This window comes from Fistularia commersonii, chromosome 13 (genome assembly GCF_037954325.1).
Source record: "Fistularia commersonii isolate RoL2024-O1a breed Wild chromosome 13, RoL_Fcom_v1.0, whole genome shotgun sequence".
Taxonomy (NCBI): Eukaryota; Metazoa; Chordata; class Actinopteri; order Syngnathiformes; family Fistulariidae; genus Fistularia; species Fistularia commersonii.
Window position 1 is genome coordinate 3,105,886 of NC_141296.1, and position 13,690 is coordinate 3,119,575.

A 13,690-nucleotide genomic window follows, 5' to 3' on the forward strand; every position below is an offset into this window, starting at 1 on the left:
CCTGACTACCCCCGTGTAAAGAAATATACAACTATTCATCACTGCATTTCATGATTAATATAAAATTTATGAAAGCGCTTTACATGCAGTCAGACACTCAAGGTTTTATGTGCTAAAATCCAAAACACTGGCTTTGCTATTGGGACCCCTGGAAATATGATGGCCACCAGATGGCAGTGTACACCAAGCTATCCCCCAAATAAATCTGACACTTGGGGTTTTCAGTGTTTTGTTAGCCAAGTTTAGAATCTAACCAACCTGTTCCAACAGATCTCACGGTCTTCAACTGCATGGAAGCAACACATGTTTAATGTATGTTTATTGTGTTAAACTCCAGTCAAAAGGCCTTTTGACAAATTACCGGTAAGTATTTTGTTGTGGATGGGGTGTGCTGCTGCTCAGAAATGTTTCCTTGATTTCTATGTGTAGTCTACCACCGTAGAATGTTTAGAATTCTAGGAATAGGTTATGGGATGGATTTGTGCTTGGTGGAGCACCATTAGTATATGATGTGTGTGTGTGTGTGTGTGTGTATGGGTGTGTTTGCTTCCGCTGGGTCTGTGGGATTTTGGCCCATAATTCCTGCAGCTCTCAGGTCACAGCTTCGTTCTCACGCACATATTTGGCATTCCTTCCTCGACATGATTACCATACACCTTCCTCTCTGGGTTTGGCTACACAGAATATTTCCATCAGTCCCGAGTGGAACTGGAACAAGGTTCCAGAAATGAACAACTCACCCCAACACCACCCCTTACTTGCTCTTCTTTATCCCACCCCCACACCAAAATTCCCTCCTACCTCCCATCCCACTGTCTCCTCCTCATTCACCCACACACACACACACACACACTGACAGACACACATGGATTCCTGCTGCCTTGCAATAGGAATCCTTTGGTACAACCCTTTTTCCCCCTGAGTCAGCTGTTTGTGTCTGCCAGCATGATTGGGTCATTTGGCAGTAACATCTCTTCAGTGACCTCCTGCTAGGATAGGGAAGGAAGGGAGGGATGGGGGGGGGGAGTAAGTGCAGGATAGATGAGAAGGGAAAGTAACCTACTGCATGTCCCTCTTTTACGACTTTATCCTGAAATCTGATTTCAGGTTTCAGGATATGACAAAGCATGGGGATAATTGCGAACTTCTATTTTCGTGAAGACGAATCTGGCAGTTGGTCGTCAATAAAGCAACCCGACTGGTCTTAAGATTAAGCGTTGTTGTTTTGTTCTATGTCGTGTACATCTAAAGAGGGACTCTTCATACTATACTCTTGTTTATGAAAATGCTAATGCAGGAAAAACTGAAAAATTATGCTTTAATGCAAATAGTCTTGCAAACAGATGAACATAATAAAGCAAATCTGTCTTTAAATATCCTACTAATATGGTTTAGAGCGGCTTATTTGATCAAAATCTGGTCAGAAATCTAACAATCAAAAAAGAGACCGAACATAAAGGCTTTTGCAAACCCTGTTTGATTTAAATTGACTAACAGGTTAATAACAATTAGTATTATATTGTTGGTTTTAGTCTTGGATGTACACAGGTTGGTGCTGAAATCCTGTTTTGTTTGCTCCTTAGAGCTACGATAAACGTGGTGTTTAGCCATGAAACTGTTCGGCGGAGCCTGTGCGTATGCTCGGAATAAACAACAAATCGACAACAAAGACCGTGCAAACCTCAAATTTGCAAAAAAAAAGAGCCTGCAAGTTTTCCCCAAACATCATCCATGCTTTCTGGTCGACTTACCACTTCAGGAGCTTTTTTTTTCAATGTAAATCTCCTCTTGAAAGGGGGGGGGAAAAAAACGTAAAGTGGCATTTCAAAGAGACTGTCAGACACGGGCATTGTTTCTGTAAGGTTTACTGAGTCGAGAGAGACTGCTGCACATAGAGCTGAAATAAATAAATGAAATAATTTTATAATAATTATAGTAACCATCATAGTAAGATTGCTTAGTTAGGGTTTCAGTCCTCTCAAATATATATATATGTATATATATACATATACATACATACATACATATATATACTTTCAATAAATTGTTCCCTTAATATTTTTCTCCTGTGTGTATGCATCTTGAGACTTTGTTTTGTTTTTTTCCACTGAATGTCCTGGTAGCAGCATTCTGTATCCACGGTATCACACAGGAGCATCGTCCCCTGGGTCGTTTCTATAGCAATGCTAATAGAGAAGGCATCGAGCGTCGTCCCCCCCCCGCCGCCGCCGCCGCCGCCACCGCCCCAACCCTGCGTTAGTCTCCTCCTGCACTTACAAGCTGAGAGAGTTGAGTCCTCAGTGGGCAGGGCACAGGAAGAAGTCAGAAAAAAAAGGATCTCCAGTTGTCTTTGGTTGGTTTTTGTCTGATGGGTTGACATTTTTGGTGCAGCTTGCTGTTTCTTTTTAAATTTTTTTTTTTTTTTTTTTTTTTTGTTACATTCCAGTTCCTAAAGCTTCTCTCCCTGCGGTGTGTCGTCACAGGTTCATCAGGGACCGCGTAGTCCCACTCCAGAGTCCCTTGTGATCCAGCTTCACTTGCGGTTGTTGGTGCATTCACTCGTTCGCTCGCTCACTCGCTCACTCAGTCACTCGCGCTCACTAAACACACGCACTGTCATAAACATTTTTGTCTTCCTCTACCTGTTGAAAACATGATCATTCAACAAGTCAGTCACTTTATCCTTGCCACATTCAGCCTCTTGTCAGCCATCCGTCCATTCATTCATCCATTATTAGTCTCACAGGTTCCCACCAGTTTGTTGGTGAGGAAAATAAGTGCTTCACATGTCAACAGTCCATTTTTTTGGTCCACCTGATGTGTGAAGATCATTTTATCCCTTGGTCCACTCTACAGTTCCTTTATCTTCTTTTCCCATTTCCCTTTTGTTCATAGGCTAAGCACCCACCCGATGTTCGTACAGTCTTTCTCACCCTTGTTGTCTCTCTGTAAGGCCTGGTTGTAATCCCACATTTGACATTGCCCAGCTGGTCCGATGCCGGAGCAATTAAGGCCTTGTTGTTTTTGTCTTTGAGGAGCAAGAGGTCCTCAGACTGTGTTTGTCTCCCCTTCAGGTTTCCTATCAATATTTCTGGTCATTAAAATGAAGCAGACCAGGTCCGCTTATCTTCCAGTGATGGACTGCGAAAGGTCCTGTTGGTCCAGGAAGGGAGGAATGATCACTTAGTATGGGGCTGTAGTGGCAAATTAGTAGGTGCAAAGCTAAACCCCATGAATGAATCATCCGGTTTCAATGTTTTTTTTGTTTTTTGTTTTCCCCCCCCGAACACGGACGTGCTTATCCTGTGCAATGAAGGAGATGACTGGGTTGGCCATGGGCAGGCTCAGGTCAAGGCTTTGGATGACAAGACAGTGGGTGTTAGCATTAGCCGCTACTAACGGGGCCCAGTAGCGCGTACTCTTTTGGCCCGCTTACTCACTGTAGTGAAACGGAAGGGTGTGGTGAGGTCAGGCTGCTCCCCGGGCGGGAAACGCTTCATGAAATGTACGTCCTGCTGGTTGGGGAGTGTGTGAGGGCCACGGCGAGGACGCCCTCTTTTTGTGAAGCCCACATACCAGCCTGTGTAGCGTGCTGACATCAGAGCTGTGTAGTGGTTTTCCAGAACCTTTTCCACAAAGACACAGTCGGCGCTTCTATTACTGGCCTTCTGAGAGAGCACAGAAACCACAGGTAGACACACAGAAGCACAGCGGGGAGAGACAAAAAAAAAAAAAAAAAAAAAAAAAGGCTGGTCAGGAAAGCCGTAAGATAACATGTCTTTTTAACCAGAAATCTGAGAATCCAAAAATTTCTCACCTTTCCCACCAGTTTCCCTCGGCGATTCATGCACAGGTAGAAATTGGTTTCTTTACCCCGGATTCTCACCTGGCTACCAAAGGTGTCGGCCTCCACTACGAGCTGGGCTTGTGAAGGGACAGACAGAAGGACAGACAGACATTAGAGCCTAATGGGAGATAAAACACTGATGTGCAATCAGGGGAGGCAGGAGAAGCCGTGCCTCACTTACCAATCTTGGAATGAAACAAAAGAATTAAATGGTTAGATTTATCCCTAATTTGCACCATAAAGGTATTTTTTTTTCAACTTCATCAGTTTTAGATTGCTTTTCTGTTCAAAGTCGCTGGATTTTCACATTTACTTTTCAAGTACTGAGAGGAGATGTGCGGTGAGGCAGCCGACAGTTGAGCCTCAACGTCGAATGCGCAGCTGACTGCCGGCACGCTCTGCACTAAGATCGTATTGCCGTCTCTCTGTGTGTCCCTATCAAGATTTTTAAATGCTTTTGCTGTATGAACTACATTTCCAATGTACAGAGTCAACAACAGTATGAGTGTTGCTAGTTTGTTGTGCCGGGCGATCATAAAACGTCCGCAAAGAGCCATGAAGTGAGGCACGCAGTTCCCCTGCCTCATGGTAGGGGGCGCTCCTGCTTCCAGGGATTCTTCGCCAGCTACGAACCTCACCGCACGTCGCCGAGATGAAAAGAATACTGTCAGTACGTAATGTTTCATTTTCATCGCTCTTTAAAAAGAATGATGTTGCCCGCTTTTCATTCCACCCTTACCCTCCAAAAAAAAAAAAAAAAGTAAAAAAAAGAAACCCAGTACAAATTTGAGCGACACTAATTGTACGGATCGCCAAAGTACCTTTAAATCAGGTTTGACTTTTAAAACCCAGATAACAGTTCACGTTAAATTGAACTTTTAGGATTCATAGTTGCTTTTAAACCTGCGGATAAATCAGAGACAGATGTAAACGTCTCCGGTCGGACAGATGGTTTTAAGATAAGCCTGGTCACACACTCGGATGTGAGGCCACTGACCACAAACGGGCCTCGTAAAAAAAAGATAACGGTCCGGAGTGGACGGTGCGCAGCGTGCCGGGAAAAGCGGGGGAATATTCCGACTGATTGCAATGTTGTTGTTGTTGTTGCGAGGAATACGCATGTGTGGTAGTGGTTAGTATGTGTGTGTGTGTGTGTGTGTTTGGTGCACGCATGATCACCCGGCCGGCCCGTATCACTTCACAACTACACATCTTCAAAGCCTGTTTGTGCCTGTTTAAAAATAAATGCCTAAAATGGTTCCTACATGACCTCAGTCAACAAAGGGGTCAAGAAAAATCAATACCTCCCTCCCTCTTCTTGTCCTCTTCCTCTCTTCCCCCCGACTCTCCTCTCATCTGCTTTCTGCTTTTTATTTTTTTGTCTCTTTGCGTTTATATCTTTGCGCACCTGCCCCGTGCGTGCTTTATTTCTTCTCGATCCGCCTTGGGTTGCCGGATAATAGCTCGGTGATAGTTGTATAAAGTCTCGTACTTCATGACTTGGCTCTCCTCTGCCCATTGATTGTGTGGGGTTTCAGAATGGGTTACACATTGCTCAGGGAGAAGGTGGAGTGAAGGATGTGGTGGGGGATGGAAAGAGGTAGTGTTAAAGAATGGAGGGAGGAAGGGAAAAAACCTGCTGTTTTAAATCCAGAGGAGAAAACTGTGTGGATAAGAAATCAATAAATAGATCAATAAAGGAGATGAGCTTCTAACACTCAGTCTGACACTCTGCCTACCAGGATTTTCCCTCGAACTCACGCTTTTTTTTTTTTCGCCGACTTCTTCCTCTCGCTTTTCTGCCTTTTCCTCTCTTGTGAATCATCGAGTCAGACAGTCGATGAAGCCTTTGTACGACCGAGACCGGCTCCTCTTCGCCGGCGCCAAAGGCCGGGAAGGCACATGCACGACTTTGCGTTTAAATGCACATTTAACAGTCGACCCGCTGTCTCGACGCACATCTATCTGCGTGTGATTTACCATATTTGTCTCCGTCCTCTCCGCGGGCGCTTATTCTGCGTCCCAGCACTTGGACATGTTTCCCGCTGGTACGGCTATACAGCTGGTAAACGCGGTGGTGTCGTCGACTCATGGTGTCTCGCACCTGCGTCTGGTTCTCCACGTGCACGCTGAAGTTGACCCCATCCACGCCGAGCACCTGCTGGGATGACACACACACACACGTATCCAAAAGGTTGGCACACACACACACACAACCGCCGAGCCGTTAGCTCGTCCGTTTACGGATCCGATAGACTCTCACCTGTAATGGATTGCACATCACCAGCAACATCTGGATACATCTGGAAAAAGTAGAAACAGATGGGCTTAGAAATCGTAGGCAACATGGAAGGTTGGAAGAATCAGGCGTGACAACATCATTTCCATCTCTTTCTTCTTTGCCGGTCTGTCTGTTCAACATCTCTTTTCCTTATTGGGTGATTACTCACGCGGCTGCGGCGGCGGCGGCGGCGGCGACGTGACATACGGACAGGCAGATGTCCAGGGATCGGGGCGGACAGACAACACCCAGAGCCGTGTTTATAGTTATGCTACCAGCCTTCTGTACGAGCCTACTTTCTGACCGGGCTGTGACTTTCACCCGCACCGAAATCTGGCCTCCAAATGACCCGATTGGACCGTAGTGAAATTGCAAATGCCGAGACAGCTAGAACATGTTTTTCTTCGGACATAAAAGGGAACGGTTTATTTGGCTGCTCCGTATATGTAGACAGCTGGGCTGGACTACAGGTGTACGCTGCTATGACGTGGCTTCGGAAAGTCGGGGATTGTGTCCGTTATTACAGATGCCGTGAAAATTTGGGAATATTAACTACCAAATATGTCACTCGTGGACGAATCCGCCGATGGGGAAATCGTCGCTGTGAAATTCCGCCGATACGAAAGCCGAACAGCTTCTCTCTTGACCGGTTAGTAACTCGCTCCTATTGGACATTTACAGGCAACATTGAGTCCGAAAACAGCTGGTTACATTCACAATTATTTTTTTTCTTGCTTCTTAATTGAAGTTTATACCGTGACCTTGAATCCATCATTTATTATTTATAGCTATAGACAGGAATGGTTCTGTTGTCTAGAATCTAGTCTGTCAGACCTTGAGCTGCTCTGAATTAGTGGCTGAAGATTTGACAAAGTTCAGAACCCAGTGTGTGGGCTGAAAAGCAATTTTAGAAATTTTGTCTTTCCCCACCTCATCCTTTGCTGTCTCTCTGCATACCTCTCTCTCTCTCTCGTGCACTCTCTCTCTCTCTCGTGCACTCTCTCCCTCTCTCTTTCTCTTCCTCAACCCCAACCACCACCGATACCTTTCTCCTATCATTCCCTGCCTCCCATCTTTATGTTTGGGGTTAGCAAGGTGACTCCTCCACACTGTCATGGGCATGAACACAGATGTGTGCAGTGTGTGTTTGTGTAGAGTGTGTGTGTGTGTGTGTGTGTGAGTGGTGGTGGTGGGGTAACAGGAGGAGCAGGCAGCTGACAACCAGGCCAAAGCAAAGACATATGCACTGCTAAAAGAGGTAGATAGTGAGGAGGAGAGAGAGCTACGCTGTGAGGGACAGAAAGGGATAGCAGGTAGGACACAGGAAGTTGATGTAAATATAAATAAACAAGAGATGCAGCCAGAGAAGAAGAAAAAGGAATAGAGGAAGAGGTTTCACCGAGGTTGGTGACAATAAGGCGTGTCAGGTAAGACATTTCCAGGTGACCAAATTAGAGAAACTGGAGTGATAGCCTAGCGTGGCGCTAGGCGACAAAGAGATAAATAATAGGAAAGAACGAAAAGGGGGTTCGGGGGTTGAAGAACTCCACCGGCACGTCGCTCCTTCCCAACCCACGCATACATACATACATACATCACTGACACCGGCGTCCCTTACTTTCCCATAGCTGGTGTGTTGGCTTTTGAGTCATTCTAATAGATGCAGACATCCCGGGCAATGCAACACCGGGCCCGAAACATTTTGCCTGCACAGCCGAAAAAACCCGAGCGCCTGTGCATGGTGAGGACTCTCAGCTGTTAAAACACCAAAGCTGCGCCGCTGCCGAGGACACTGCAGGAAAAGTGCCTCAGCACTGGATTCCCTGCTCCCACAAAAACCACAGACACTCCATATTATGCCAGCCACAAAGAGAAGGAGAAGGAGAGAGGAAAGAGGGAGACGGGATCACTTGGGTGGGGGAGGGATGAGAAAAGGAGAGAATAAGCGCAGCGTGAAAGTTGGGGAGAGTAAAGACAGGAGAGAGGAGGGAAAGCCCGGTGCGCGCTGGGTTCGGGCCAAAACAAACAAGGGTCTGACATCATAAACCTGCGTCCCAGCAGATTTACCATATGAAGGCTGCGGTTAGACGAGCAGGCCACAGCAGCGAGGACCGGGCACCGGTGTGTGGAGCGCGAGCGGTCGGCCCGGTGGGGCTCCGCACAGAGCCGTGGTTTTCGGGTTGTGTGTAGCGGCGGTTAAAGCGGTAGGCCGACGCCGACGCGGTGGGCTTCGGCCCGCTGCAGGAGTCTCAGATGTTCAGCCGCGGGCGTACGAGCGGTATTGACGTTAACCGACCCGGCGGCGGAACAATGGTTGAAGAAGCAGACGGCCTCGATACGGCGAAGAAAGAGCGACAGGTTGTCGTCGCGGCGATGCGCTCTCCGCCTTCCCCTTCGGCCCGGGGAGCCCGATCGAGGCGGCGAGACGTCGTTTTGGGAACGGATGCACATTTCGATGAAGTCAATTGGCTGCGGCGAAGGTGATGGGCAAGACGGAAATGAACGGATAGATGATTGGCTCTCGTAGAACCAAACCAAAACCAGCAGACTAAACAGTCGGTCTGCCTCCACTCAGATACTGCCAGGGGCGCCATCATTCATCAGTTATTAATTCATACTTTTTTTTTTCTTTTTTTTTTATCTCAGCGAGTATCTGTGGAAAAAAAAGGGGGTATAAGCGAGACTGGAAGACAGATGTAGGCAGTTAGGTGGGTAAATGGAGAGAGTGAGACGCAGAAGAGAAGACAGAAAGTCAGGCAGACTCGAGCAGTAGCGGCACACACCCTGTCCAGGTTGTGTGAGGAATGAGAAATATCTGGAGATGACTGCCATCTGGGTGAAGTACAGCCGACACAAAGAAAGAAAAATAAATCCATTGGCTTTTAACAAGACACACCTCGAATGGGCAAACTCAAGCCCCTTAAGTCTTTATCCCCCTTCCTGAGATCTGCACTTGGCGCGTTATCATTTTCCTATCCCACCAGATAGAGCCGGTGTTATTTGACTAAACTTCTTAAATATTTTCAATGGAGGGGAAAAACATTTTTGGCAATGAGAAAATTGACTTTCTGAGCCAGTTTGGCCATCCCTGAAGTAAGTGCAGATGGTGATGGAGATGTTTATGGCAGGTTTTATGAGTAACAGGGCCCTGACTCTGACCCAGTGACCCTGAACTGTCAGCCAATCAAAACAGGGCCTTCATGGCATGTTTTCTACGGGGACTGATGAGGAGTGATGTCATTTCGAGACATTCGCAACCTTCCACTCCATCATCTTCATCCGCACCTACCAGACCTGCGCTCGGCGCCGACGGGAGGGAAAGTTTCGGGGCCCGGGGCCGAAGAAATTCTAGTATGGCACCTTTTTTTTTTGAAAAAAAAAAAAAAAAAAAAAAAAAAAGAAGAAAGTCACTTACAAGACGGTCAGCGTGGAAAGAAGGGACCACATCGCTTCCCCCCTCCACTGTGGAAACTGGGCCAGAGACAGTCTCCTCGCTTGGTCCGAGCCAGTCCGGAGGAGAGTTCCCCTCTGTGGCTGAGATCCGAAGGTTCTTGGGCAGAGTCAGTGGGCACTCCCGTTGGCATGGGCGACGGCGTGCACCCGGTTTCCCCCCGGCGTGGGTGAGTGCGCGGTCCCGGGCTCGGTGGGGTGTGAGGCCAAATGAACTGTGCCACTGTGACCGCCGGGCAACCTCCTAACAGCTGTCCGGGACCGGGAGAGAGTCAAGTGGGCGGGTGGGGGTGGGGAGGGTGCGGGTGAAAGGAGGGTGGGAGGGGGTGGGGGGGGGGTTAAAACACTGCGCGTCCCCGACAGGGGAAGGAACAGGTGAAATCGTGCACACGCTTCGCGGGATCACACGCAGCACCGCTTTCTTACGACCGCGTTGACCCGCACAATTACGCGCGATGGGGACGGATTGCGCTCCGTGCGTAATCCCTGTGTGCGTAATCCAGCGAGATCCCCCCCTGGTTGAAACTAAATAAAACTGTCGGTGCGGGAGGGATGTTTGGTTTTTGGTTTGTTTTTTGTTTTTTTAGTCCTGGCAGAGCTGTAGTAACTGTCGGAGATGGGCGGTCTGGTCAGGTTGATGGTGCAAACGGCAAGCTGGAGACGGGGGTTCTGCAGGCGCAGGGCAGTGGAAGGCGATCTCGGTCATGTCTGCGCGTAAAAGCCGGGTCAAGGGGTCTTTGACCAACGGTGTCCTGCAGCAAGAAGCGGTGGCGGTGTGTGTGTGGGGGGGGGGGGAGGGGGGTAGTCCTGGAGCGGTCCCGTTCAGGAGGGGTTGGGGGAAGGGGTGGCTGGAGAGGATGGGAACAGCTGTGGTCCGCCACCCGCGACACGCAGAGGAAATGACAGCCGCACTTTGCACCTGATTTTCCGGACTTCCCCCGCTGCCTCAGCCGCTGGTTACCGCCTGGCTGCAGTAGTCCTCCGTGTGCCTTCTCGACACAATATCAGCCAAAAACACAGCACGATGACATCACCTCCAAAATGTTTGAAGGGGGGAAAATGCAATCCGATCTTTTTATTTATTTTTTTTAGACGTAGAAAGTTTTTTTTTTTTTTTTTTTTAGGAGTTTCTCTGGAAGGGAGGAAAAAACACGAAAGTCTCTCCGTTCCGAGAAAAGAAAAAAAAAAAAAAAACGAACTCCGCGTTGCAAGAAGAGGGGAGTCAAGGTCGTCAATTTCTACAGAAATAATAATTTAAAAGTTAAACGGGCGCACGGGAAATGTGTTTACCCGAAATCACACTGACAGATCGACTCCCAACCCAGAACCCTGACCGTCCCTCTCCCCCTTATACATGCCCCCTTCTTCATTCACAGGAGAAAAAGGCAAAAAAAAAAAAAAAAAACAACCCAGTCGTGCGCCTTAATCCACTCTTCTGGTATTAAGAAGCTCTTTCTCGTTTTCAAAAAAAAAAAAAAAAAAAAATCCAAATGTTTCCTTCCATAAAGAGCTCCTCTTGAGGGGGGCTGCACAGGAGAGGCGCGTCGGCAGGCACAGACCTCACTCCAAGAAAACCAGAACAAGATTTTAACAGACGCGGATCAATCCTCCCTCCTTCCCTCCCTCCCTCCCTCCCCTCGCCTCCTCTCCTCTCCTCCTTCCCTCCCACCTCTTTCTCTCTTTCTCTCACTCACACGCACATGCACACTTACTGGATCAAAATGGGATTAGTCAGTGGCTATGCGATGCCGACCAAACTTCAACTGCAAAAAGTATAAATTCCAGCAAGTGCCGGGTAGTTGATACCAATTCCTGTCCACAGTGCGAATGTTACCAAATAGTTTGTCATGATACAATAATTTCCCTCGGGGTTCCTTGTTTCGCATTGCTTTAATTCGACAGAGACACGCCTGCAAATTCCGATTAAAAAAATGTACTGGAAATGTCAATTCATCCACACATAAATGCAGAAAAAAAAAAACATTTCAACTGGGTTTAAAACTCGACGGAGTGTGGAGATAATCTGTTATATAAGTTTTTGTTTTTCTTTTTCTTTTCTTTTTTTTTTTTTTTGTGAAAGGACACCTGCCCCAAAAGTGGATTTATATTTGTATCAACAGACATCTTGGCCCCGAAGATAACCTCGCCGCTGCTGCCTCAGGATGAAGGACAGTGCTCTCTCTTTCTCTCTCTGTCACACACACACACACACACACACACACACACACATGCAAACGCATAGCACAGCGTGATCGAGAGGAGTCCAGTCAATCTGTGTTGAAATCATGTGTTCAAACTCCCCGTTTCTTAACTTTTAAGTTAAACCTTAAGAGGGAAAAATGAAAAAGAATGGGAGACAGTCGGGAGGGTGGTATGTAAGCACAGACACGGATCCAAAACGAACATTTCTCAGGGATTTCGGCAGCAACGCCCGCTCTGCGCTCCCCAAAATTCCCTCTCACCGCCGTACAACCGCAGACGGTCAGCCAAGCCAACACAACACTCCTGCCATACCTTTCATTGACACACACACACACACACACACACACACACAGTGTGAGTGGGAACAGAGAGAGGGAGGGTACTTGTGTGCATGTACGTGTGTGTCTGTGCGCGCACTGAAGGTGGGAGGGGGTTGGCCTCATACATCAGGGACAGTTATCTTGGCTCCAAGATTAGGCTTATTCTTTTTCTACATTGTACTTTCAAATCACATGCGCGTGTGCACATACACGAAGAAAGAAAGAAAGAAAGAAAGAAAGAAAGAAAGAGACAGACATGCAGACAGACAGACAGAAAAGAGAGTTCTGCAACTGGACAGGATTGTGCTGGGCTGGGAAGGGGTACTGTGGTTGAATGCCTTTCCAGTCATGCTCCATAGACAAGCTTCTGGCCTTCTTTCCTACCACTGGCTCTCTTCTCGTCTTTGCACCTGTGTCTCGGTGCTTTTTCACCGCTCACCGCACGGCTGCAAGGGACAAGAGTGTAAATGTTGTGGAGAAGGAACTGAACCGCATTCTGGTGATGAGGTATGGGCTCGTCTAGTACTGTTAAGCCCAGATGGAAGGGTTCAAAGTTGGACCGCGTTACCTCTGCCTATACTGCGAAAGCTCCGCGCTTCAGTCATCCGATACACGAGAGTCTAACTCAAAAAAAAAAAAAAAAAGTAATCGCGGATTTAGCTGATGATTACCGTTCCGTTTTGCTTTTGGTTTTTTTTTTTTTTTTCACCTCTCGGATCGTAAATAAATAATAAATAATCACGTGATTTACAGGAACTGAGCTGTATTCGCATCTGGAATGGCCGGCGATTTCAATGACAGGTTGTCCCTGAATGATGCCGTAACAGGTTAGTCAGTGAACAAAGCTGCTGAAAGGTTGATCCTGATGTGATCCTCCCTGCTCTGCTAAACACTCATTAGTCGACGCCTGTAAATGTGATGACAAATGATCAGCGGATGTTTTCGATCGTGCTTTTTTTTTTTTTTGTCGAAACGACAAACTTCGCGTTCCCCGAATCCCCGAACTCACGGAGAGTTCGTTACAAAAGGAGTCATTTATAAAACCGATGAAGCCTTTTGTCTTTCTGTTTTTCTTCCATCACATCATTCTTACCGTGTTTCATTTTCCGTCCTCCCTATCTGTCTCTACAATCTGTTATTTTATCTGCTTGCGCCGTCCCTCCCTCTTTTTGCAGCCAGCTTATTGATCGCTCGTGTCTTTGCCTCTGCAGATCCTGCCTATTGATCCTCAGCTAAGACACACAAACTTGTATTCGCGCACGTCGTCGCACTCGCGCGCGCCCCCCCCCCCCTTGTAATTTCTCAGCCCGTCACCAAATCCGTGCTTCTCGCCCGGATCGTAATTTATCCATAAATGCACATGTGCGCAAACATGTAGAGTCACCGGGACATATGTTTTTTTTTTTTTTTTTTTTTTTTGCATATACCCTCTGTCGTGTTGAATAGACTCGGCACTGATGGACGTTATGCCTTTGTGCTCCTCTCTCATCTCATTAAAGTGAATGAGAGCTCTGTGAGTGTGTGTGTGTGTGTGTGTGTGTGTGTGTGTTTGTGGACGTGTATCTGGGGCCCAGTAGCCGCTGTAGATCT

The 13,690-nt window shown here is 47.4% G+C and overlaps 1 protein-coding gene across 4 annotated transcripts; it reads right to left on the reverse strand.

The window, feature by feature from the left end:
- Positions 1–3,278: 3,278 nt before the first annotated feature.
- fgf18a (fibroblast growth factor 18a) lies at positions 3,279–10,986 on the reverse strand. 4 transcript variants are annotated; one of them, XM_086158688.1, is made up of 6 exons: positions 9,544–10,772; positions 6,111–6,150; positions 5,828–6,008; positions 3,818–3,924; positions 3,441–3,668; positions 3,303–3,355 (listed from the first exon to the last, which is right to left on the reverse strand). In XM_086158688.1, the coding sequence occupies exons 1-6, from the start codon at positions 9,573–9,575 to the stop codon at positions 3,350–3,352; spliced, it is 594 nt and encodes a 197-aa protein (XP_086014814.1). In that variant the 5' UTR covers positions 9,576–10,772; the 3' UTR covers positions 3,303–3,349. The 4 variants fall into 4 exon arrangements, with proteins under 4 accessions (XP_086014812.1, XP_086014811.1, XP_086014813.1 ...); XM_086158686.1 differs by having other exon boundaries at positions 3,279–3,668; positions 5,828–6,005; positions 9,544–10,986; XM_086158685.1 differs by having other exon boundaries at positions 3,279–3,668.
- Between the last annotated feature and the right edge of the window lie 2,704 nt (positions 10,987–13,690).